This window comes from Pollachius pollachius (assembly GCF_949987615.1).
Source record: "Pollachius pollachius genome assembly, chromosome: 8".
NCBI classification, from domain to species: Eukaryota; Metazoa; Chordata; class Actinopteri; order Gadiformes; family Gadidae; genus Pollachius; species Pollachius pollachius.
Genome location: NC_136941.1, coordinates 21,781,324 through 21,808,801, shown reverse-complemented (window position 1 = coordinate 21,808,801; position 27,478 = coordinate 21,781,324). Strand labels below are relative to the sequence as shown.

Genomic DNA, 27,478 nt, shown 5'->3' with positions numbered 1-27,478 from the left:
GGCCCGGCAACGTAACGTAATGCAATGTTACAGATTGCATTCAGGGAAACAAGGGCCATGGCTTGCGCGAAGTGAATAGAAAACTACCGCGTAAGGAGAGTTTATATCCGAGTGTGCAGCACATACGTATGTGCAAGGGGGCGTCAGTTCAGTGCTGTCTCACTTTATTTGCCTGTTCAAGGATTTTATATGCTTGCGCGAGGTGCAGTAAAAGTGCTCAAAATAATCGTTTTTGTGCACAGATGTGATAGTTGCGCGGGAAGTCATTTTTGCTTGGCCGTCATCGAAAAATCACATTCAAATATCAATTTAAGAGACATTCATTTGAGATACATTTAATTCACGCCTGCTTTATATTTAGTAGACCATCTAAAACGTACAGACAGAACACACAGCTTTACTTCAAATTTGTTTTATCCTTACTGATCTCCCTCTAAGTGCTTCTCTCTGGCTAATCGTGGGAACAAGCTTTGGTGGGCCCTTTTTATCTCGTTGATGAGGGCTCGCGTCTTTATTTCTCTGTGGTGGATCATTTATCGTCTGACAAACTAATTATTATTTATCGGATTAAGAGCCAAATGGTTAAGCCAATGGAAGCATTTTCTGCTTCAAATTATCAGCTCTGTTTATGGGCTATGATTTATTTCTGGGAGTAGTAAGTCGTGTAAATTATGTCCTATTATTCGCCGAAGATCTGTGTGTTGAATTTAATGTATCTGATAAAACCGGCCATGTGTGTTGAAACAAAACAACTGTCTTTTCCCCCAGAATGTTGATGGACCCACACCTCGACCCGAAGTCCCAGCAGGACGGGAAAACAGAGAACCCTGTGCTCAAAACCTTCACCAGGGGCCAGTGGTCGAACAAGCTGGAGTTCCTGCTGGCCGTGGCCGGGCAGATCATAGGGCTGGGAAACGTGTGGCGGTTCCCCTACCTGTGCTATAAAAATGGAGGAGGTGAGCTGAGAATACAATTTTGTAATTTGGTTATGATGAAGATGAAAAGGACTGGGCCCTGATGAATAAATTAGGAACTTTAGTAACTTGGAAAAAGGTTACCTGGTTAGTAAGCATAATACTTATCAAAGATAAATAATTTTAAGGTGAAAAATGGCGCCCAAGTAAATATATAATACATAAGTAAATTGGGTGATTTAGAACTAATTTAATTAGAACTAATTTATAAGTTATACAAGCTTTACTTCCAAGTGCCAATCAATTAGTTCTATGAACATCATTACTGTACTAACAGTGATATGTTTTTTTTCTTTATTCTGACAAATGGACTTATTGTAAGTAGCTTTGGATAAAAGCGTCTGCCAAATGCCCTAAATGTAAATGTAAAATGTGATTTATATTATCATTGATTTTGACATATCCAACAATGTATGGTAAAACTTATTTTTACTAAGTTTTATTTATTCCATTTTATTCAGAATAGAATATAAAAGCAGCCATGCTTGTATTTCCTTCAATTTACAAGTGCTATCAGCAGAAAGCAATCGTAATAATGATAAATCATAAAAATGTATAAATCTGTCAGAAAGGAGTTGCCATTGATAGAGTGGGTCGTCTTGCTGTTGAAACAAGTCGAACAATTAATAATATATAACATTCTTCAGGAAAGCTGCCTGAAGTCAAATGTATAGGGGAGGTTAATTCCATGTTGAGGTGTGATGTTGATTTCTGAAGTCGTCCAAACTTGAAGTGGAAACTAATCTTTATTTTTCCTCAGGGGTGTTCTTCATACCATATGTGGTATTTTTGTTTGCGTGTGGGATCCCATTGTTTCTGTTGGAGACAACCCTAGGCCAGTACACCGCCCAGGGCAGTATCACCTGTTGGAGGAAGATATGCCCTCTGTTTGAAGGTAAACACTGAGAAACCATAAGGGCTTGGGAGAATTTTAGCGAAAGGCACGCAGTAATATCTAGCAACCAGTAAGACAATAGGTCATATAATATAAAATAAAATATCAAAGGCAGAGAAATCAATTAATGCAATCTAATATTTACATTTACTTTTAGCAATATTGTATAAAAATTCTATCAAATGTTAATGCAAATGTTAATTAACCTTCATTGTATCAGTGTCTGTAAAGCTACTAACATCTATTCCCAATTGTGTAATTGATCCTGAGAGTGAGGTGCACAGCACTACACTTAGTGGACCATGCAAACCAAATATATCTGTTGAATTTGCATAAGTATCCCCTAAAAGTGGGTTTCTGTTATTGTGCAGTGATAGGTACAACCAGAAATCATGGGCCCCTGACTCTTTTTGACGCCAACCCCCACCTAATGCCCACTGGTATTTCTCCTGGACAGGAATAGGTTACGGCAGTCAGGTGGTGGTCTTATACTCCAGCACGTACTACATCATCATCCTGGCCTGGGCTTTCTTCTACCTGTTCTCCTCCTTCAGCTCTGAGCTTCCCTGGGCGTCCTGCAGCAACAGCTGGAACACCGGTAGGTTTGTGTGTGCTCAACGGACATATTGGGTTCACATGTTATGGGAAAGTGAATACTCTGACATATTTTGAATTAAACTGCATTATACTAATACTGCTTCTACTATAACTAATAATAATAATAATAATAGTAACCAAAGCTGCAATCAGCAAAAAACAGATTTTTTCATTTTTTTTAAATGGTAACTCAAAATTCTGTGGACAGATAACGTGAAGTGAGTCGCCTGTCGCCATCGTCATTGTTTGTGGAGTTGTGCTAAATCTGTGCTCTTTAAGGTCACACATGTTTTACCAGTCAACCTTAGTGTTCTTTCTTACTCATTTTCCACGTACCAGTGTAAATGGATTACCCGACAAGGGGCATTACAAGAGTTTCTGTCATTTATACATTTTAACATATCGGAGGCCTGGAAATATCAGATGGCAATGATCCACTGGGAGAGGGTCAGGCTGACAATGAGGGCGGAGCCCTGTGTCTGTTCAGACAAACCGGGGGCTCTGAGGGGCTGAGCCCTGCGTCTGTTCAGACAGACCCTGAAAGTGCAGCCCTGAGTCTGGGCAGCCCCACTACTTCTGAAATCAACCATCGACTGTGATATTTCTTCACACAATTATCAGACCAGACTGCTAGAAGTCCCTTCAATGTAGACCTGCCCAAAGTTAGCTCCATTCTAGTCACAACATGTGTGTTCAAGGAAAGTGTTCCCACTATTGGAAATATTAGCCCATAGACTGATGGATAATGTCTCCACTGAGTAGACCATAGACAGTCTGTTACCTCAGACCATTGCTGTGATCCAATATCCATACTTCCATGATTACACTTAAACGTAGTACACTATCCGCACTCACTAAGTGCGCTAATTTTCCGATGTCAGTGTTGTTCCAAATCGAATACTCTGTGGTGCACTAATTGGAAATTACTATCACGACTGCGGCCACGGCTCCTCCCACGCAATAAGTATCCCGCTTGAACGGTGAACTTTTTACGCCTAGCAGCTATAAAAAGCTATAAAAGCTATAAAAACTACAAAATTACTCTATTAATGCAGGCTATGTGGAAAATGCGCTGACTTTGGCTCAGCCTGGCTCCGCCCTCTTCCGCTACGTAGCTAAGATGGCTGCCGTTGAGTACAAAAAGTGTACATCGATCCACACTTCGCGATTTGACCGTTTTGAGTACACCATCCGGGTCCTTTCAGTACACTTATTTTCGCCCGATCTGAATTAGAACGCCCTACATACTCAAACTAAGGCTAGTAAGTACGGATAATATGGATATTGGAACACAGCACATATTAGCCAGTGCTCTTCCCGCTGAGCTTTTGACAGATACTTACCAACAGGTGGAGAGGAAAATATGTCACACAGTATATCATAGGAGAAATCAACTGCCGGTCATAGAAACTTATTCTATCTATGGTAGAATACCACATCCACTATCTATCATAAGACACCATACACACTATCTAAACCCAACGCAGTCGACTCTCTATCAAGGATTACCAGCAAAGTGCTGGGTTTGACACATGATCTACATAACTTTTGGCAAGAACTTTACACGTTTTGGCAAGAACTTAGAATGTACCAATTTAGAATGTACCAATAGGGTAAGATGGAGATGTGTTGTAGAATACAATCAGAGAATACAGTGGCAGAATAAATCCATAATACATTCACTGAAGGTGGATGTGAGAAGAAAAAATTTACAAACTGTTTCTTAGAACCTATGAGGTAACTGGTGGGAATTGACCCATGGACCTTTTAACTTTCCGTCAAGTGTTCTATTCTCAGAAACATTGATAGACATGAAACAACAGCGGGTAATGGAAAATTGGGTTAATATGGACCTAAATGTAAAGAAGTTGTTAAGTCCAATAAAGCAGATGTTATGACATTGGACATACTCTCTGGTATTTGAGCAACAGTCCTTCTTGTAAAACTATTTGGATAGCTTTTATTATTTGCGTAATGAGGAACCAATTTGAGTTTAGTTGGAATTGGTGAATTGGCCTGGGAGGAGATAAAGTTTCAATCCAAATAGCCTCATCCCGTTAGGCATGTCAATGGTCCCGAAAGGAAAGCTTGTGGCCATGAGAAGGACAATATAATATATATATAATCGGACACCAAGCTTGTGAGTGTGGATCAAATGGAACCTGAGATATGGCCTTTAGGCACTAGGAGCCTTGACCTATTGGTGGCGAATAGCACCTGTCTAATTGGTCCCTATTTCCAGATGTGGATGTTTTGGGCTGACCCGGATCAATATAGACATTTGGGAAATGTCTGAAGAATGTGGAGGATATTATAAAAACAAGTTTCAAAAACTTTAATTTAAACCTGAATGATACAGGGGAATTGACAGATCATAATCGAACAAGAAACCTTGTTGGATTACTCAAACCAATAAAATATTGGGCAATGAAAAAGAACAGTTAAATCAGTACATTAGAAGTGGCTGATCTTTCCATCAATTTGACTTTTCCACACTTTTGTTTTGTAGACCATAACTGAAACTCTCCACATTCCCCGACTCAGAGCCGGCGCTGGCCGTTTCGGCGCCCTAGGCGACTCAACATCAACTTGCGCCCTGAACAGGGGGGTCGCCATGTCTGTATAAGAGTGGTGGTGACGTATATCATTCGCGTCGAGAGCAGCGAGGGGCTCAAGTGGCCTCACACCAAACCACAAAACATTATAAACTTCCTCGCGAATATGTTTTGTTTTGTTTGCATGAAAAAATATAATTTAAATCCACAAACAACATATGTGTAATCCAGTGCATATAAAGACTGGAACCAGAAAATAATTACTTTCTCTCCATTGAAACCAATTCATATTTTACGATCTCAGAGGTCCCATGGGGGTCTACCGGAAGGGGCGGACTTACGAGCTCTTTGATGGCGCCAGATACTGGATTGGTTCCACAATATAGATTTGGATGTTTGGCTGTTGATCAATGTATACAATTTAGTATTTAATAATTAAAGAATAGCAATAACAAATGGCACCTTGCATTTTCGATGCTAGACACCTAAAAACAATGGGGGTCTACCGGAAGGGGCGGACTTACGAGCTCTATGATGACGCCAGATACTGGATTGGTTCCACGATATAGATTTGGATGTTTGGCTGTTGATCAATGTATACAATTTAGTATTTAATAATTAAAGAATAGCAATAACAAATGGCATCTAGCACTTTCGGTGCTAGACACCTAAAAACAATGATAATAATAATAATAATGATGATAAGGATTCATTTTATTTATCAATCAGATTGCTGAACCCCAATGGCAGCAGGTGTAAAATAAATAAGAATAGCAAGAACTAATATCATCATCAGTCCTTATATGGCAATTTGGAGAGATGTGTTTGAGTTGCACTTTAAACTCAGTCAGTATATTGTAACATGGTATTCGTATGCGTATGTTCCCCATAGCTACCTGTGTGCCATTTAATAATGGGAATGGCCACATGAACTGGAGTACAACAGAAAATGCCTCATCACCGGTCAAGGAATTCTGGGAGTGAGTAAAAACACTGTTTAAATAAGCAGGCCATTCATGTAACATACAGTACTTAACGTGATTCTCATTTGTGATCTTTAGGAGGAGAGTATTGAACGTAACCGGGAGTCCCAACGAGATGGGCAGCATACGATGGGAGCTGGCCCTGTGTCTTCTCCTGTCGTGGATCATATGCTACTTCTGCATCTGGAAAGGTGTGAAGTCAACCGGAAAGGTAAGATAAAGTCAGACGAATGTTGAACAAAAATCATGGTTCTTTTACATCTCGACACAGACAATTTCAACAATTAACCTGGGGTCTTGGCAAACCTCATTCGGGATGACTTTTTGTATGAGACATAAATATCCAATATTTTTTTAATCTTAAAGAGTAGAGACTGGTTCTGTGGGAAACACTATGTATTACCGTACACTATGTGTACAGTAACGGTAAACATGCAAGATGCTCATGAATTATTTTTAGCATGATTGTTTGGACAAAGGATTACAATAAAGATTACAATATTGCCTGATATTACAATATATATCAGGCATTATTGTAAAATGCTTTGGGTGGCCTCTGGTTACAAAAAAGCGCTATATAAAAGCATGGTAAATATACCATTTACCATTCTATGGTTTTCGGTTCCAGGCCCCAAGTAAGAAGTGCCCCAAAAAAAAAACCTCTGCTGTCTACAGCCAGCCCTGTGTAGGCCACCTACAGACAGCCTTGCACACAGTTTTACAGACAGCCCTATATACAGCCCTATATGCAACCCTACAGACAGCCCTACAGACAGCCCTATATACAGCCCTATATACAGCCCTATATACAACCCTACAGACAGCCCTACAGACAGCCCTATAGACAGCCCTATATACAGCCTTACAGACAGCCTTACAGACAGCCCTACAGACAGCCTTACAGACAGCCCTACAGACAGCCCTACAGACTGCCCTTTTCACACCCCCTGACACACATCAGCTCACTGCATTGGTTGATGCCATCGTTCAGAGAAGACAAAAGGGTAGACAGTCTTACATTCGTCGTCGCCTTTCGCCATCGTCACTGTTTGTCAATTTGTGCTCTATAAGGTCACACATTTGTGTTCCTCCTTAGTGTATGTGTTCTTACTTACTCATTTTCCACGTACCACTGTACCAGAATAAATGGAATACTCTACATGGTGTATTACAAGAGCTTCTGTCATTTATACATTTTACCTCATCGGAGGCCTTGAAATATCAGATGGCAATGATCCACTGGGAGAGGCTCAGGCTGACACTGAGGGCGGAGTCCTGAGTCTGTTCAGGCAGACCCTGAGGGTGGAGCCCTGAACAGATTTAGGACCAATACTGAGCTCTGTTCTCAGGACCAGTACCGAGCTCTGTTCTCAGGACCAGTACTGAGCTCTGTTCTCTGGACCAGTACTGAGCTCTGTTCTCAGGACCAGTGCTGAGCTCTGTTCTCAGGACCAGTACTGAGCTCTGTTCTCAGTACTGAGCTCTGTTCTCAGGACCAGTACTGAGCTCTGTTCTCAGGACCAGTACTGAGCTCTGTTCTCTGGACCAGTACTGAGCTCTGTTCTCAGGACCAGTGCTGAGCTCTGTTCTCAGTACTGAGCTCTGTTCTCAGGACCAGTACTGAGCTCTGTTCTCAGGACCAGTACTGAGCTCTGTTCTCAGTACTGAGCTCTGTTCTCAGGACCAGTACTGAGCTCCTCTAAAATTCTAAAGTTATGAGCTCTTAAAGAAATGTAGAGGAGACAAGTAGTGGGCGTGATAATGAATATATCATATTTCCCAAGTCAAAGAAGAAAATATAATTAAATGTTGTTTGGAACAACATTGGAAAAAATTAACATTTATCATTTTTCTTCATGTGAGCACATGTTATTTTATTCGTCATCACTCTCTTCGACTTGGCATTCCTGTTGTTGTGAATGTCTTCCTCCATTTAGCAGTGCCTCTGCCTCCTGTCTCAGGTGGTGTACTTCACGGCCACCTTCCCCTACCTGATGCTGGTGGTGCTGCTGGTCCGGGGGCTGACGCTGCCGGGGGCCATCGACGGGATCAAGTTCTACCTCTACCCAGACCCATCCCGCCTCTCCGACCCCATGGTAACACATCACCATCAGCTCTTCATGTTTACTACCATTCCATCATTTAAAGACACTGTTATATGAAGCCATTGTTTTGAGATGCTCGCCAATTCCCATGTAAGCCGACCGCAAACAATGAACCCCAAAAAAATGGGATCTCATTGATGAAAACCCGGACACTATGGAAAAATGCTCACGTCATGGTAGAACATATTTTGAGCATAGCAAAGATAATTGTAGAAGATGAATGTTTGATATGACAGGGGGAATCGATGATAGCAAAGATATGTTAATAGATATGTCACTGGCCAACTGAAAGGCGTTGGGAGAATTCGGCGAGACTTTATGCATCGGCGCTGCTGGAGTATAAAGAATATAAATATACACGTAGCAGGCATGGGCTGGGGCCTCCGTGGCTGTGCATTCAGGGCCCCTAGATTAAGAAATGGCGGGCCCTTGGTCATGCCCGGACCCCTGCCCTCCCTATCAGCTTTTGCTTTCTGGCTCATGTTGGTTGTTGATTTCTCCATTTTAAACACAAAGGACAAATGAACAGCTGACGAAAAGTGACATTTTGAAACCCCCCACCGCTGTGAGAAAAATGCAAACAAGACGTTTCCCTACAAAACAAGACCTTAAAGTATAATTCCGGCGAAAATTTAACCCAGGGTCTTTTATGGCATGGAAAACTGATAAAATATGCCTTCCAGGTACTTTTTTCCATAGATCAACGAGTTTAGAGCTCGCCCGTAGCAACGCTAACAAACAATGTGTTTGTGTTTGTTTGTAGGTGTGGATGGACGCAGGTACTCAAATATTCTATTCATACGCCATCTGTATAGGATGTCTAACTGCACTGGGAAGCTACAATAAGTACAACAACAACTGTTACAAGTAAGTACTAGCAGCATCAAACCAACATGCCAGGGCATTTTCAGTGAAAAATATCACACTATCTGCTCTAGAGGAATGTTAAATTATGTGTAGAATCAACATCCATATTTATTTATGCATGCATTCATGTAACCACACCAACACTGTTTTCTGTTTCCCCAGGGACTGTGTTTATCTCTGCCTTCTGAACAGTGCCACCAGCTTCATCGCAGGCTTTGCCATCTTTTCTGCTCTTGGTTTCATGGCCTATGAGCAGAACATAGACATATCCAAAGTAGCAGAGTCAGGTGAGCCCAGGGTTTTCAGAGAAGGTAGCATTGAGCGTGTGTGGGGATGAGAGAGAGAGAGAGAGAGTGACCGAAACCAAAGTGAAGGACAACAAAGAAGCGGAATGCTCGGATGGAAAAAATGAAAGCGACCTGAGCAAGACGCCTCACCCTTACTGCTCCTGACGAGCTGGCAGTCGCCCTGCGTGGTTGACTCCGCCGTCGATGGGTGAATGTGTGCATGAATGGGTGAATCTGAGGCAGTATTGTAAAACGCTTTGAGTGGCCACTGGTTAGAAAAGCGCTATATAAATGCAGTCCCTTTACCATTGGCCCAGGTCCTGGCCTGGCCTTCATCGCGTACCCCCGTGCGGTGGCCATGATGCCCTTTCCTCAGCTGTGGGCCATCCTCTTCTTCCTCATGATCATCTTACTCGGACTGGACAGTCAGGTCAGCTAACGCGGAGCAGTCAAAACATTCTGTTGTTTCCTGACGGACCAGCTTGTGAGATCCCATTGAAGCATCTGAGTGTCACAGCACATGAAGGGATCTGATCTTCTGTTGATGGTAGTTCGTAGGCCTGGAGGCTCTAACCACCGCCATCTCCGACATGTATCCTGAGTTCTTCCACACGGGCCATCGCCGCAAAATCCTCCTTCTCATCATCTGCCTGGGATGCTTCTTTGTGGGCCTGCTGATGGTGACAGAGGTGAGGCTCTCCCGTCGTCAGATGGTTGATAATACGTGTGATCAATGTGTTGATAATGAGTGTAATCAGCCGTGTTGATAATGAGTGTAATCAGCCGTGTTGATGAGTGAACTCAGACGCATTGATGATGTTTGTAATGCCTCGTCCCTTTCTTACACAGGGCGGATTGTACATCTTCCAGTTGTTTGATTACTACGCCTGCAGTGGGATGACGCTGCTTCTGTTTGCCATTCTGCAGTCTATGTGCATTGGCTGGGTGTTTGGTGAGAGGCCTTAGCTTGGCAAGACCAATCGGAGGAGGGCGTGGTGATATGAGGTGGACTTTAGTTGATGATGCAAGAGAGTCGACAAGAAAGCGCAAAGGGAATGAAACGTCCTCAAAGATAGACGGGTAGAACCAAGCCAGAGTAGCCTTGTCTTTTAAGTTAAGAAATGGCAGAGCCTTTGTCATGCCCGGGCCCCTGCCCTCCCTGTAAGCTGTTGCTGTCTGGCACAAGACATATCCCAACAGAACAAGACCTTAACTGAATAGTTTGCTGTCACAGACAAATAAGACATGATTTGCATTCGGGGTATAAGATGTGATGCATAGCCTTTCTATTTGCATTCTATTTTCCGAAATAATTGGACCCTTACATTGATGCTTTACTGCCTCGGAGCTCTGCGACACATCACAGCATGCTTGGCTTCCAATGCACTGCTTATGGCAGAAGGCCTGACTCTTTAGGGCAAAGGGAATGAAAAGACCTCAAAGATAGATAGATAGAACCAAGCCAGAGTAGCTTTGTTTTTTCATTCTGCTCTGCATGCTATGAATCATTGACACTTTCATTATGTTTTTGAAGAGGCTCTTTGTTATGGCTGTGATTACTGTGCTAACGCTAACGTTGCTTTGGGAGACACCATTACTATGTAGCTAGCGGTGGCCTGTATTTGACAACCACAACACTGATAACCCAGGCCTGATTGGCCTGGGTTATGTCATCCAATACAACACAGTCCCTGATTGGCCCGGTTATGTCATCCACTACAACACAGTCCCTGATTGGTCAGATTATGTCATCCACTACAACACAGTCCCTGAATGGCCCGGTTATGTCATCCACTACAACACAGTCCCTGATTGGCCTGGGTTATGTCATTAACTACGACACAGACCCTGATTGCCCGGTTGTGTCATTGACTAAAATTCAGTCCCCCGTCTGCATTTTTATTTCAGGAAATGGATGTGGGCGGCTAAAGGTTAGCACTGATCTGTAGCCAAACAGAATGTTTGGCTACAGGTCATTTGATAAGGATTGTCTCAAGGCTATAGGATTCATTAATTTATTAATTTGGCTCAATTTTTTCTTTCATCCCACAGGCGCAGACCGTTTTTATGACATCATAGAGGACATGATCGGATACAGACCATTTCCCCTTATCAAGTACTGTTTGAAATATGTGACTCCAGTTATCTGCATTGTAAGTTGTGATCGTTTCTCCCAAATAAGTTTACATCCTTGTTTTGTGCCAAAACACAAGATCTGTCTATTTAAACTTTGGCACAATACAATTTCCAGAAACCCATGAAGCTTTTTTGTGTCTTTCTCTCTTCTCACTTGTTAAGGCAACGTTTGTGTTCTCCTTGGTGAAGTACACTCCCCTGAAGTTTAACAACACGTTAGACTATCCATGGTGGGGCATTCTCCTTGGCTGGTGGTTCACTCTGTCCTCTACCCTAATAGTGCCCCTGTGGATGATTTTCAAGGTTGCAATCACACCCGGTACACTAAGAAAAGTAAGCAGTGTCTTTATGGTCTGTTATTTTATTTTTTATTTTTTTATTTTTTTATTTTTTTTGTATCTTCATTGTCAGCAACATAAGCCCCTTTCACACATGCATTTTTTCACTGCAATGTTCCACAACATTCCCTGCATGGGGTCATGCATAACTGGGAATACCTGCTCAACACCTGTTAACATTTCCTGAACGCTAACGTTTAGGCTGTGTTGTAAATTAGAACACAAACAAGAGGCAATTACAGAAGGGACAATATTCGGCTGATGATGTGTTTTAACGTGCCAATGCTTTTCGGGGGATTTCATAACAATATCAATGCAACAAATTTTGTTTGCAAACTAGCTCCTTTATTCAAGAAAGGCTGAAAACTGGACAGATTCCCAAATAAGGGTGCTCCTCTCAGTGGGCAAGTATTCTGGCGGTATGAATCCACAGGTGTTGCACTAGCGCCCTCTGTTGACTGTCCCTTGGCCCAGCCGTTCCCTCATCACTATGCCCAACGGGAAAGCTGCGTGTGTGAACAGGGAAGAGCATCAGTCGTTTACTGGGACCCATGGGTCTTCTTTTCTTTTCTTCCTTGCAGAGGATCTCTACGCTGTGCACCCCATCAGATGACCTGCAGTTGACACGACAGGCTAAAGCAATGGAGAATGTGGAATCGAAATACCCTTTAACAGAACTCTCAGACACAGATAAGGCAGTGAGACTTCAGAATGCCTCCTACAAACCCAGTCTTTCTACAATTCAGTCGTTTTAGGGAAAAGGCTTTTGGTAATTCACTAGCCAAAGGTAACAATTGTTTTAACACGTGAATAGCATTAGCGTAATTACAATGTGCCTTTATGATCATATTAACCAGTAACCATGCTACTGGGAATAATGTGCAAAGAAATCAATTGGCCAGTTTATAGACATCACAGCGATGCATGATGAGGAAGGCTGAGAATTCCTTTCTCTCACTCTGCTGTGTTTTGTTGTGACCAAAGAGAACTGTTTAGGCTTGAGGGCCACATTGCGTTTTTTTAAACGAAGTCAAGTGCCAAGACAAAGTAGTGTATGCATGTGAAAAGATTTGAACCCTATGAAAGTCAAACATACTGGGGAAAAGATGTTAGAGGAGATGAAGATGTAGACTTTTGGAGATGGGGGGGGGGGGGGGTGATAAAATGCTAACAAACTGTATATATATGTTTGGATAAACAGGTATATTTGATATAGTTAAATATTTTTTATCTTATTATATCCTGGCCCTCTGCCGCTCTGCCATAGAGAGGGGGAGAGGGGGGGATGTCCCCTGTTTATCTTCTTCTTGCACATGCCTGTGGTGTTTCACCGGGGACTAATAACTGCCTCACAGCTCAGAGAACGCAAGAGATCGGAAATCGTACTTTGGTGGTAAGAGGGACCAAGGCTGACCGAAAGCTACCCCATAATACTCAGCTCTGACACTTTGGGAGAATTTCTTCTCTACTCTTAGGAGTACTATCATTATCTTGCCTTTTATGCTGTATGAATGAGATAAGCGTAGAAAAATACTGAGTCTTTCAGTCTAGAACAGGTGTTTTCATAGCGCATTTCACCCTGATGGTGACCCTGGTGACTGATGGCGTTGCCATTTCTTACATATACACTCTAATAATAGATCTTAAATTGTACCTACAGCGACTTTAATGTTTGAGAATACCAGTTATATATAAACAATGTGCAGAGATAGATCTGAAGATTCTGTATTATACATTTTAACGGCTACTTAAAACGGTTCCCTGGGATCTTCAAAAGACATTTGTGAAGTCTATATATGAAATATGATGAAGCCAGCTTTTGTAGAGGTTCATTTCCTACATTAAAAAAAACCGGCCGTTTTTGAAAGGGGGGGGGGGGGGTATGCTAATGAGCACTGCTGATTGGCCGCCTCAGTGCAAGATTTAACGGAGGTGAAGGCGGACAACAGGTTAACAAGCTTGAAGTAGTAGTTTACTGTAAATCTGACCACCACTCTTAACAGCTCCTTGCTGTCACACCAAAATCGTACCGCCTCAAAATCCGCGTTTGAAAATTCCAAACCTGCCTGGATACCGACCATAGCGTCGAACGTTGCCTGGCAACGGACGATCGCTTCGAACGATGACGTAAGAAGGTTCATGAACATTCGCGCTCATTCATTGAGCCTCAAAAGACTAAATAACATTAAACAGATAACACTTATTTTACAAATGACATTTATTAGCGTTGCTAACTTTACATTTGTATTGTATTTAATTGTTTAATCGCACTTAGCTAGTAAACTGGGTGTATTAACACAAGCTAGCTAGACTATGATACACTTTGAACACTCAGTTTACTAGCTAAATTCAATACAATACAAATATAAAGTAAAAACAAGTGTTATCTGTATTATGTTATTTCGTCTTTGTCAACATGAGCACAAATGTTCTTTGAAACCTGCCTGGCAACGGACAATCACGTCAAACCATGACGTAATGTTTCGCCCCCGGTACAATTTTGGTGTGACCGTGCCATCACATTAAACGTGATCATTCGTTTGGCAAAAAATGAAACATTAATTTTACTCCCATCATGGTCTAATTTTTATGGATCTAGCTAGCGACTAATATAGTTGAACCATCGCCAATCAGGAGCTTTCATATAGTCACCCTGGCGAAGTTTCTCAACACTTAGAATTCTTAATGCATCCATAGTGGTAAATTACATTTATAAACTAATTATTACAACAAAACTTCAGAACGAGACTCAAGAAATTCAAGAGTTCAGATTGTCCTCTACTAAAGGCATGATCAACATGAGGAACAAGTTGAAGGGCCAAGAATGAGGCCTTTCCATAATACGCCCTCTTGAACAAAGCTTCTGGGTCATTTCAAGCCAATCAGGGTGATGTTTCGCTGAATGATTCAGGGAAACCATCTTGCTCGTCAATCAAGGCCTAGAGAGAAGGTGCTTATTTTATTACTTACTGAAGATGAAATGTGAATGTGCTTCATTATAAAAATATATATATATTGTGATAATGACACTCCTTGATCAACTACGGGGCAACCAGCAGATAAACATATCTCATCTTACTAAGTACTTACTAAATAGGAACCTTGAGTCTCCAGGACAATGCAAACATGTTGCACAGCACTGGTGCCTTAATATTCAGTTCAAATATCAAGTCATGGGTGTATGAAAATATATATATATTGTTCATATAAGAGTTGAACAGTAGTTTGTATAAAAATACTGAATATGTTTCTCTTAATGATGGTCTTATTTTGTATCAGTATTTTTGTTTTTATCATGGTTGTACTTATTGTAATCATTAAGATGTCAAACTCTTTTTTCACAGGAATAAAGGCACTAACGATTTTTGAAATAATTGTCCTTTTTGGACGTTTAAACGTCTATAACTGCTTTGAAATTGGACTGAAATCGTATCAATGCATTTAATATTCAAGCACTTTTAAAGCTTTATTCAGACTACATGTACTTGCCATTAAAATGAGCATATGTTTTTTTTTAAGGTAACGCTGAATCACAAGTTAAATTAAGAGCAGGGAGATCAGATGTCAATTTCTTAAAATAATCGAGTCATGTGAAGCTTACGTCTGATTTATTGTTTCATGTCATTCATTTGCGAGGAAATGTTTTAATATCTGGAAAGTGCCTCAGCTTTCACTGATTCAAAGAAGTAAATGTAATTTCACTCAAAAGCAATTCATTGAACAATTTGGTTAAAAAAAGCCCTTAATACAGTTTGTTACACAACAGTAGGCCTGAAGAGCATACTGAACTACAAATACTTAAATAAACGGCCAGGTCAAAATAAGCCCACTAAATGAAAAGCCTTGGAAATAAAATTTGACAGATAGACGAAGAAAACAAAAGTATATCACAAATATTCATCAATATCCTATGTAAGCAAGGTAGCACTTTGCTTGTTACTCCCCCCGAAGCCTTGCGAGAGCAGGGTTAGCATCCCAAATATCGACGGCCAACATATAGATTCAGTGGTCACATCTAGTCTCTCACTTCATATCAAAAATGGCTGCTATGCTCTTTACCACAACAACACCATCATATCTTAAAGTGTCATTGCTAACAAAAATGTTTTGTTTACCAGCAGCACTTCCCTTGCAAATGAAAAAAAAGTAGCCTAATAACGCACACAGTTTTCCTACCTTTCCTTGTACACCATTGTTACTACTTATGACACCAATTTAGATTGTTTTACGTCAAATTAATAAAGCAAATTCAGGGTGCAAATCTCATCCAGGCTCATATCTGATGCCTGTTTTTGACGAGAGAACAGCGGTGGAATTACAATCAAAGTCCAAAGCATCACACATCTAAGCGCAGAATTCAGAATTCATGAACAAAGTCTGGAGACTTACGAAGAGGGCATAACAAGAAAAAGTTAAGATACATTTAGAAAGCATTGTGGTTTCGACAATTCATATTTAAAGCTTACAACGATGGCAATAGCATGCAACAGTATGTACCAGGAGTTTTGTAGAAAGGTACAAAGGCAGCATTCCTTAACCATGTTCAACTATACAACTGGTAGAATGTTTCGTTTTGTGGTTTTCTAGAATGAAAACGGTTAACTTCAAAAGTCATGATTCTTTTTTTTTGTGCATGTTGTGAGTATGTTTTATTGACTATATCATGTTTTCTAGGGAGTATAAAATTACCGGGCCATTTATTTACAATTGGTACGGCACAACAAAAAAAAATTACGATTCTGTTTTGAACAAAATGCCACAAATAATTCTGTTCCCAAGGACGGACATTGCACTTACCGACAGACAGATGCCCAAAAAAGATTGAATGCCAAAGGCAAATGGGAGATATGATGACGAGAATGTGGAGTTCAAAAATCAATGACATGTCTTCGCTCTGCTTAGCCGATTCCATCGTTTCTTCTGAACCAAAACGTTCCAGAGATCCCGTATATAAACCACCGAAGCGACGAGTGTTATGATGGGCTAGGAAAGGAAAGGCCTGCCCTTCCTCAGAGTCTTTGACATCAGGAGTTCTCCTGACTTCTGCGTCTCCGTTTACTCCCCACATCCCCGTTGCTTTTTACACTTTCATCCTTCCTTCGCTTCTGCTTCCCAACCTGCACAGCACAAGGAAATACGGAATAGTACTTTAAATTCAAGATCCATGCACCTTGCTTTAGTCATTGTTTAAGGAGAGAGTTGCTGAAACACAACATTTGTATGAAATGTAAATTTTGATTTGCTGGATAGAATTGTGGGTTCTTATATAAATCACTGTTCCAGCTATGATTTACCACTGAATGGATTCTAGGTGGCAGTATACTACCACAGAAACTTGTAAATGTTAATTGGACACATCTTTTTGCAGATGCAATTCATTTAAAGTTTAATTTCTCTAAATTAATAAGCCCCAAATATGAATACGATTATAATGCAAACGTTGAATTTAAATCTGAAATTGCATCACCCTTTTATTTTACTTAAAAGCAATCGCAAAGTCATCTAACTACGATAAGTGGAGCATGTCTGTCTTTCCTTCGATGTACTCAATATTTTGTACGGGCAAATAAATGGTCATTTAATTTAGTTGGACATTTACATTACATTGGTATCAATCTTCGTATGAAGATGACACGTTCCTTAACAACTATTGTCAAAGGTCTTAAGGACCACACAACATTAATAATTGCTATGAAAAAAGAAAATGGTGTAAAACTATTCTACACACTGTTCATTCATCCCATGGAATTCACTGACCTTTTTATCGTGTTCCGCGAATTTCTGGAACATGTTGGCGTAGATCTTCTTGTCCCGCTCCTGGTGTTCCCTGACCTTGTGCTGGCAGATGGTAATCTGAGCCCAGGCCGCCCGATTCAACGGGTTGACCTGCAGCACCTGGCGGAAGTCGGCCATGGCCAGACTGAACTCGTTACGGCAGAGACGGGCCTCGCCCCGGCGATACAGCGCCTTCTCGTTCGTCGTGTCGAGTTCAATCACCTGCAGCAACCACCGCACAAAAAGGACCGTTTGAACAACTTCTTATTCACAACACATTCTTATTCTTATTCACTACACATGATCTCTGAAAACAGATCAGACCCTGACTTCCAGAGCACATTTCTAGACTTCAAGACGAGAACGTTTAATGGAATCTTCCTCCATGGAAGAATCTATTGTGTTCATCCATCTTCCTTATGGCTTTATCCCTGCTAGGGGGGTCATTGTGGTTTCCCAGCTGACTACTGGCATGAGGCAAACACCACACACACCCAGACACACACACCCACGCCTAAGGGTGGCGTGATGTCCCGGCAACCGCCATCAAAGGCATACCAAACATATAGCAACAATCATAGGGAATCCTATGAGTCTGTTTCCTTTAGGCCTTCTGTATTTGCTTTAGCAGCAGGCCAGCTGCCGTCTGTTGATGTGCATGTCATGAGTAGTTTAAAGAGGACATATTACACCACCAGGTGTGAGTGTGATTAGCCTTACAAGGCGTTTTACAAGATTTTCGAAATGGCTTGTAAGGCTTATCACACTCACACCTGGTGGCACAATATGTCCCCTTTAACTAACACTCATGGGCACTCATGTTAAAAAGAAGAAAATGTTCCTAGCTATCCTTAGCTACATCAATCGATTGGCCTTTCTGAACAAATTATCGATTATGTGCTTTGTTCATTGCTCAGCTGTAACTCGCTTGTGTCTGATAAGTGGCCTCCTCTGTTAGGCCTCAGTGATCGGTAGATGAACTGTTTCATTTGCATGGCATACCACAGATGTGCAGTGGCATACCTTGTTGCAGTTTTCCACCACGTGGGAGAACTCCTGCAGTCGTAGGTAGCACAGTGCCAGGTTGAGCTGGGACAGCAGCAGGAACTCCTGGATCTTCCTCTGCTGCTCCTCTCCCACGCCACACTCCATCTCCAGCCAGGACACGATGCGCTGGTACTGGATGACGGCCTGCTGGAGGAAGCCCGCCTAGCCGTGTGCAGAGGAGGCGTCAGCTGATCCATTGGTTCTTTGATTGGTTACGGCAAGTATAAGAAACGTAGGCGAGTCTACCTTAAAATACTGATTCCCTTTATGCTTAACTTCAGCAGACAGTTCAAGTTTCTCTTTCAAGTCCATTTCCCATGATTCTTTGGCCTTGAGTAGACACAGAGGTTAGCATCACATTACAATCTGATTGGAAACTGATGTTGAATGTTCCTCAAATGATGTAATATGTTCACTGGCATGCATTCATTCACTTAATTTACTTATCAACATCGAAATTGAAAATTATTTCTAATGGCTGTGGAAAACATCTTCGTCCGTCTCTAAAGCAGGTTCACCTTTTTGAAGTCTCTGAGGGTAACTTCATAGAGCATGTCTTTGTTTGGTCCAATCTTTAACTCTGGCTTACCTTCTCTCCCAAAGCCATACCTAGCAACAAAAAATAATCACTCAATCTGTCAAACTATGCTTTTAGGTCAAATTTACGCCTTCAAGTGTTTCTTATGGGCATGGAGACAAGGAGAGCATGAGTTAATATGAAGTAAATACTGTAGCAGAAATCGATGAGGGGCCACATATTGATGCTCGAGGCGTACTTGGATTTAAGCTGAAGTAGACAGCACTCTCCTTTCTGCATCTTCTCCATGGCCCGGTCCACTCCCAGTGGGACGCCCTTGTCCTGCGCCTCTCCCACAATAAAACACACATCCCGGGAGTCAAACAGCTGGCCCTCGCACCTCCCCTCCAGGTGCACTGTGAAGTGAACAACAGATCAACCACTCCTTCCTGATCGATTCACTTAAGCAACATTGGCCCTCACAAAACAACAACAACGCAGTATGTATTTATGAAAGTGGGTTAAATACCAGAAGAGATTTACCATCGACGGTAGCCCCGTCATTGGGGTTGGTGAACCCTTCCCCCTTGGTCTTGATCCTCCGCATTACTCCTCCGTCTTCTGTGAGCATCTCCCCCTGGAAGTCCAGCAGCTCAACCTGCCGATACACCATCAAGAAGAGCTCCACGTTCAGGGGAAATCTCTCCCTCTCTACCCATACACAACCACTACACACCCTTTGTGTGTCAGGTATTGTTGTAGTGACGTCAAGGCATCCATACTATACTAACACTATAAGGTTACTATACTAACCTCAAACAGTAGGGTTGAGTTTGGGGGAACCTTTGGTGGGTTCCCTGGGGCTCCATAGGCGTAATCCGGACGACAGAGCAGTGAGCACACCTCCCCCTTCTGCATCGTCATCACACTGCTGTCCCACGCCTTGATCACTTGCCCTGTGGAAAGGCTCAGTGATGAATGCGTCTAGAGCACAAGCTACATGCCATTGCAAAGATATCATCGCTTTGGATATTATTATTATTATGGGTCACTTACCCTTTCCTAAACTGAACGAAAAGGGTTCCTTGCGATCTAAACTGGAGTCCACCTTCTGCCCGTTGAGCAGTTTACCCGTGTAGTGCAGGGTAACCCTGTCCCCAAGCATGGGCCTGTCTCCATCTACGCCCTGGACCTTCACTATCTGCAATGAGGAAAACCATTCATTCCCTTCTCCACAGACATTCAAGTGTGTCTGTTTGCGTGTATGCGTGTGTGTGTGTGATTGTCTGTGTGTATATTTACTATATGGAATCAGATACAAAATAATAAACATAATGTTATTTATAATTTTGTCAGTTAGCTCAACAGTGTATTTTAAAGTTAACACATGAGATACTAGGAAACGTCACTCATACCTTCAGTACTCCTTTATCCTTGCTAGACGTTACGTCAATACCCTTTAGAGCAAACAAAGCGACAGCTGATTGGCCGTCAACAGACAAGTCTTGATCAGTGGTCATCCTTTTCTCTTGACATCCCACGCATACTGTCAAGAGTAACACAAGAGGAATGACACTGTTACTGAACAACACAAAGTTATATTACACTGTTGCAGATGAGTAACCCAAATATACATAATATAAAGGGATCATCACAAAGATAAATCACACTGTTAGGGATCATAACAAAGATAAATCACACTGTTAGGGATCATAACAAAGATAAATCACAATGTTAGGGATCATCACAAAGATAAATCCCACTGTTAGGGATCATCACAAAGATAAATCACACTGTTAGGGATCATAACAAAGATAAAACACACTGTTGAGAAATGTAGCAGCCCATGCCACCTTGGTGGCTTTATTGAGCACTCTGGACCCCAGGACCGAATGTAGAGGTCAAGGAACCCGTTTAGAGGGCTTGGATTTCATGATGTACCATAGCAACAAACGTCTCCATTTCGGGAGTAGAGGAGCATAACACTGTTATTGGTAACTATGTGTTTTTGATTTTGTTTCAGTAATTTATCTCAAAATCATTTTTCATTATGTTTTGATTAGCCTACGCTACGGTATATTTATATTTATTTAGCATTTTACATTACTACAACTCTCGTGTCAACACAAAATTGGAAAGTTTGTCGGCAGAGCCAGTGTGACCCACTGACCTGTTGGTGACCTTATTACTTGTTGGCCATGTTGATCGTTTGGAAATATGTAAATATTTATATTCAATATTCATATTCATATTCATTGTGGGACAGGATTATCTCCTTCCTTTTGTAAATGATCAATGAATGTCCGATGTGCCCTATGCTAAAGAAGAAGAGTTAAGAAATATATCTATATATTGAGTGTTCCAAGATCTGTAGCTTACATATAAAGGCCAATGGCGAGAGAAAGGTTGTGGAAGATTGTTCTTGTTGTTCAGAGTCTACCTAGACTCTGCATAGCCACCCCCTTACCCCCATACCCCTCTTCATCACTTATTGCACTTCTTGTATTTTGTATGTCCTGGCACTTAATGTACTCACTTATTGTATGTTGTACGCCCTTGTACTTAAAAATAGTACTAAGCATTGTGTAGTATCTTACCCATCTTTGCTAAATAAAGGGAATGGGTTAACCTAATTTTTTTTTTAGTGTTTGGCACAAGTTTCTATGAACAACCTTACTGTATCAACAGCGATATATTGTTTCTCTTTCTTCTGACAAATGTACTGATTGTAAGTTGTTTTGAATAAAAGTGTCTGCTAAATACCCTTAATGTAAATATAAATGTTGCGTACGTTGGTGAATGAATGACAAAATTCTACATTCTACATTAATAAATTTGACAAAAAATCATGGACATTTATCAGAATTATAAGTAACTGTTTTGAGTTTTCTCCTTCGCAAAGTACAGACATCAACGCTGATCGAGAAAGAGCTCTGGTGTTCCCTGATGAGTGGGGTTACCACAGGTGTGCAGCCTGAACCAGCCGCAGAGGCCAATCAGCCAGAGGCTCGCCAGGTGAGGCTGCTTCAACCAGCCATCAATCACACACACTCCACAGCAAAATACGTGGCTGTGTCTCAATTCAGGGGACGCATCCTTCGAAGGACGCGGTCTATGAAGGTGTGGCCTTCGTAGACTGTGAAGGCCGGACCGAAGGGCGAACAAACGTTTTTAAATGAGATGGTCTGGCCCACGGAGCATTTCAAGTTTGCGTAACAAGCCGTTAACACCCTTTACCTTGCGTGACCAAGGCCGCCTTAATGCACGGGCTTACCTGGACTGAAGCCCCAGGGCCTACGACTATAAGGGGGCCTATCATGAGCTGCAGTAAAATATATATATATATATATATATATATTTTAATACTGGCTCATGATAGGCCCCCCGATTGGCGTAGGCCCAAGACAATGTGATTTTTTGTTTTGGGCTTACAAAGATCAGAGGCCTATCATGAGCCAATAAAAAAGGGGGCCAGCTGGGCCACTCGCTGGGCCACTCGCTGGGCCACTCGCTGGGCCACTCGCTGGGCCACTCGCTGGGCCACTCGCTGGGCCACTCGCTGGGCCACTCGCTGGGCCACTCGCTGGGCCACTCGCTGGGCCCAGTGGCTACTTGACACCGTCAGTTGCCTCACCCCCACAGCCGTCACATAAAGAAAGTAAATTACAATGTGCACAAATAATTGATGATTAATCAATTGGTTAGGTGAGAGCTGCATGCAGCGCTAAACTATTGTTAAGTAAATAAGTTTTATTCTTTGTCTTTCTTTCTTTCTTTCTTTCTTTCTTTCTTTCTTATTCTCCACAAACTTTGGGACCTATCTCCTTCCTCAATATTTCACCTAGAGACTCCATTCAAATTTTAAAATATTCCGAATAGCTTGGTATCGTGCGCTTCTTTTCAGATTTTTTAAAATATTTTATTCTTTTTAAGATATTCTACTTTTAAAATATTATCTTTTTTTAACATGGGAGTCAATGGTACTTCAACTGTTTAAGACGTTACTAAATCGGAATTTCGATATCATTAAACTTTCTTCAGAATCACAGTTTTATTTCAAACCGTCATATTCCACAGTTGGTCCCAATGAAGCCGTCTGCCCATTCTGACACTTAAATTAATTAAGACATCGTAACTCGGTCAAATTTCAACCGTTTACCATCTTTCAAACCATTAAAAAAATCTACACACTTGTATCTTCAATAATATCCAAACGGAATTTCGATTTTATTTAAACTTTATTCAGAATAACAGTTTTAGTTTCATACCGGCTTCGTTTTCAGTTGGTCTAATTGATTTACGTTGATGCTGGAGCGTTAAGACAGATTGGGCGTTTTTTCACGCTTGATTGGGCTACTTTTGGAGGACGTTCAGGCAGTGTTGCCAGATTGGGCTGCTTTTCCACTTTTAATCACACACCGGCTCACTATTCTCTTAAAGACACACACACACACACACACACACACACACACACACACACACACACACACACACACACACACTCACACACCAGCGCAGGGCAATACATTTGACCTTTTACATTTCTGCATTTTTAGCAATGCGCTAAATTTGCGCTATATTTTGCGCTTTTCATTCAGCTGTCATTTTATTTGTTTTCAACCATTTACTTTTTCTTAAATGGTGTGCATGTTTACATTGTTTACTCCATTTAGACTTTTGAACTTTTGTTCAAATCCCTTCACTTGATTTAAGTCATTTAATGTTTCTTTATGTCTTAATCTATGTGGCTTCATTAAAAAATATTTTCAACCTCACTTTGTACTACAGCACTCACCGCATTTTCTGCAGGAAATGCATTTCCTAGTAAATGATGAGGTTTCTTTGGATTGATCATAACACTACTTCTTATGAACTTAATTAATTGTAGAATGATATTGATTGCGCTGGATTGTGTTGATAACCCATTAGAAATGTTTCACAAAAAGTACCCCCCAAAAACGAACCACAACAGAATTATTAAAGCAACTGAAAATAAACCAATTGGACATCGTTAGCCTCATAGCATAATTGCCTAAGTCATATTTTAAGGTTCATCTTGTATTTTTTGCGTAAAAAATGCTTAGGTCAAATCACTGACTTAGGCAAATAGTGATTATGGAATGTAAAAATAATACAGCCAATGAGGCACAGTGAATCAGCAGCATTAGGAGAGTAGAGTTAGGTTACATATCACAATTTGGTCAAAATATGACAGGCAATTATGCTATGAGGCCAACTATAAGGAGGTTCAAGTGTTTTCAGTGAAGTCCTTCCAGACACAAGCCATCAAGGTAGGGGACATATTTCTGTCTAAGACTGTCAACAGCTGCAGCCAATCTTGGAGCCCATTGCACACAATGCTAACTATGGCAGGCATCTAGCCAAATAGATGACATCATTGACATGGCCAACACGGTATACATACAACAATGTTGACTTATAAAGATAACTTCTACCACTAGAATTATGAAACATGTTCCAAGGTAACATAGTGCTGAAAAGACTTGATTGGATGCCTTAAACTGGTCGTGAAATTATGTTCATAAGTAAATAAAAACAAATTGGGCTAACTTCATATCATTACTAGAAACACCCTAATTTTCTTCACATCATTACTAATTTGTCCTCTTCTTAGAACAAGGTGTCAAACCCCACCTGTATTGTAATGTTTGTGTTTCTTCTGCAATTCCATAACCCTTACCCTAACCCTAATAAAACCATGACACAGCTAGATAGAAAAACTACAATACAAATATTTATATTACAAAATATATATTATTTCGGAAAAATAGAAATTTAGTACAGACTCAATTAGGCCAAATATGATGCAGCAATACAACCATTGTATGCAGTAACATAACAAATTGTTGACAAAATGTAAAAAATAAAGAACATGTTATAACATAATGTTGTAACGTTATAAGATATCTTTTAGCAAACATAAATGGTCACAGATCCTGAAATCCGAAGTCAACTATTTGCACGTATTCATCACCATCCTGAGTCCCCTAGTTTCCTGAACACAACCCGACACAACACAACACATACTTTAATACTGAAAATATTATAACCTGACAGACTCAAACCATACTCTACATCTCTACAAACAACAACACTCAGATGCTAGTCTCAGAATACTTTATCGGCCATTTAATTGTTTTATAGTTTTGCAAACAACTTTATTTCAAATGATTGATTATGATGATGTCCTATAGCAGAACACCTCTGAAACACGTGTTCATCCTTTAACTGTAGTTTATAATAACATGTGTAGGTTTGTTATCCTTTAACTGTAGATTACAATAACATGTGTAGGTTTGTTATCCTTTAACTATAGTTGGCAATAACATGCGTAGGTTTGTCATCCTTTAACTATTGTTGACAATAACATGTATAGGTTTGTCATCCTTTAACTATAGTTGACAATGCAACCTTTGACATTATCAAAGGTTGAACTTTGTTTTCAAACGCATTTACTTTCACTATCTTCTATACTTAGAACAGCTTTTACTGCCATTAAGATCATCATATTCACTCAACAACCTTTTTTTATCGTTCCTAGAATCTTTAAAGAAATCGGGAGACATGCTTTCAAATGTAAAGCATCCTGAGACTGGATTGATTTGCCTATTTCATTCAGATCGATTACTTTGTTTCATGCCTTTAAGACTTCTGTGCTTGTTCACCTTAAATCTACTTGTTCTTGATTTTGATTACATATACGTATATAAGTTTATAAGCAGACTCAGACTCAGGACTTTGACACTTTTTCTAGTTGGTCTGTTCATTTATTGTATTTCTCCTTCATTTAGGTTACAGATGTTACTTGTAACAGAAGTAATAGGTAGAGTGTGGGGTGGTGGGGGAGCCCTTATGTGCATGTTATTGTTGCTGTTCGTGTGATTGTTTTATATTGTGCAAATGTCTGATAACTTGAAAACAAGATGCTGCATCTCAAGGGGTTTATCCTCTAATTAAATTATGTAGTAAATATCCTGATCCTTCTATGCCACGGGCCGGGCCTGAAGTCATCTACTCTGACCTCAAACCGACCCAAGCACCTTGTCTACGCATCGCATACACTTTCTATTGGATATGGTTTTACTTTTCATTAAATTCACAATTATATTCTCCCATATCAGAATCGACTGGATACATAAAATAGAACACACTTTGTATTTAACAGGAACATCGACATAGTACATGCTCTCAACATATCTGTTTTGTCCAAGTTAAATTTATTTTAAAATAAAATAGATGTGATGCAAGTACAAAGCGTAAACTGAGATTATTCACATGCAGGTGTTAGCCAGGCAAGATTCAGAGGGAATGGTACAACAAGGCTACACAGGTTTGCCTTCTTTTCTACTTTTATTTATATAGGGCTTTCTATCAATTATTATTCATACAGCAGTACCATCCATCTATTTTAAGGAACATATTTTTTCTGAGTTATGTTTTAAGTAACAAATAATGAGAAAACAAAAAGGTGATAGAAAATGTTGTTTGTTGCTGGAGGAAACCCAGACTTAACCCTAGGTTAAGAGCCGCATCGACAAACACACCGGGGGAGGGGACGAGGGGGTGAGAAGCATTTCAGAGGATGTTATTCAACAGCTATTGCAGATCAGATGTTGGAAGACATTGTGCATTTGGCAGACCTGTTCACTTTGTGGACAGAGATGACTTTGTTCATTTTAACACTTGCTGGCTTTTTGGCTCGAAAAATACATTTTCAGCTTGAGCGCAATTTTTCGTCTGGACAATTTACTGGTTTCTTGACATTGGTCACTGGGGACATGTTCCTTTGCTTTACAGCCAAAAAGATTTAAGACAACATTGACGTACTAAGAAAACATTTCTGAAACTCCTGTTAAGAGCTGAACAAATAAATACAGCATTAAGCACATGGAGAGTTGAGTGTTTACAATCTGGATATAAACTGTTTCACCCTATATCAAATGGGGAAGATCTAGACTCCTGTTTAGAGATCAATAATTTAATCTTTAAGGAAAACGCAGATATGGGGGTACTTTAGGAACCGGCTGTCCTTTTTCAAAATTAAATTGGTAATAAACCTGAGATTGATACTCCTACAGATTAATACAAGATCATTAAGAGAGTTGTTTTTTTGTATTTTACTCATTGAAATGTCTGTAATCAATGCTAGACTGATGTACATCCTCTACATGAAGAAATTAGTGGAAGGAATAATATTACACAACTGTACTAAAGGTACAATTGCGCTCCTGTGCCTGAGTGTGTGTGAGTTTGTGTGTGTGTGTGTGTGTGTGTGTGTGTGTGTGTGTGTGTGAATGTGTGTGTCAGAACACTGTGTCCCTTCTATTCAGAGCATCCCTGCACAGTCGGATGTTATTAACCAATCAGATGGTCAGATGGTG

General features: G+C 40.7%; 2 protein-coding genes across 4 annotated transcripts in view; one reads left to right on the top strand and one right to left on the bottom strand.

Moving 5' to 3' along the window:
• Positions 1-12,861, top strand: part of slc6a22.1 (solute carrier family 6 member 22, tandem duplicate 1) — a 31,902-nt gene extending 19,041 nt beyond the window's left edge. For 2 of the 3 annotated variants that reach the window (XM_079741924.1, XM_079741923.1), the window contains 14 exons: positions 769-956; positions 1,735-1,869; positions 2,327-2,467; positions 5,914-6,001; positions 6,083-6,215; positions 7,966-8,100; positions 8,873-8,976; positions 9,139-9,263; positions 9,581-9,693; positions 9,815-9,952; positions 10,113-10,215; positions 11,316-11,416; positions 11,562-11,732; positions 12,319-12,861. In XM_079741924.1, coding sequence (XP_079598050.1) covers positions 770-956; positions 1,735-1,869; positions 2,327-2,467; positions 5,914-6,001; positions 6,083-6,215; positions 7,966-8,100; positions 8,873-8,976; positions 9,139-9,263; positions 9,581-9,693; positions 9,815-9,952; positions 10,113-10,215; positions 11,316-11,416; positions 11,562-11,732; positions 12,319-12,492 — 1,848 coding nt within the window. In that variant the 5' untranslated portion in view covers position 769 and the 3' untranslated portion in view covers positions 12,493-12,861. The remainder of the gene's footprint in view (positions 1-768; positions 957-1,734; positions 1,870-2,326; positions 2,468-5,913; positions 6,002-6,082; positions 6,216-7,965; positions 8,101-8,872; positions 8,977-9,138; positions 9,264-9,580; positions 9,694-9,814; positions 9,953-10,112; positions 10,216-11,315; positions 11,417-11,561; positions 11,733-12,318) is intronic. The other variant, XM_079741925.1, reaches the window with a different exon arrangement.
• A 2,467-nt stretch (positions 12,862-15,328) lies between these two features.
• The window catches only part of fkbp5 (FKBP prolyl isomerase 5), a 13,462-nt gene continuing 1,312 nt past the window's right edge, over positions 15,329-27,478 (bottom strand). Inside the window, exons 2-11 of the mRNA XM_079741937.1 lie at positions 20,492-20,622; positions 20,133-20,277; positions 19,890-20,032; positions 19,620-19,734; positions 19,336-19,492; positions 19,078-19,168; positions 18,806-18,889; positions 18,536-18,721; positions 17,495-17,734; positions 15,329-16,854 (exon numbers count right to left, since the gene is read on the bottom strand). Coding sequence (XP_079598063.1) covers positions 16,762-16,854; positions 17,495-17,734; positions 18,536-18,721; positions 18,806-18,889; positions 19,078-19,168; positions 19,336-19,492; positions 19,620-19,734; positions 19,890-20,032; positions 20,133-20,277; positions 20,492-20,596 — 1,359 coding nt within the window. The 5' untranslated portion in view covers positions 20,597-20,622 and the 3' untranslated portion in view covers positions 15,329-16,761. The remainder of the gene's footprint in view (positions 16,855-17,494; positions 17,735-18,535; positions 18,722-18,805; positions 18,890-19,077; positions 19,169-19,335; positions 19,493-19,619; positions 19,735-19,889; positions 20,033-20,132; positions 20,278-20,491; positions 20,623-27,478) is intronic.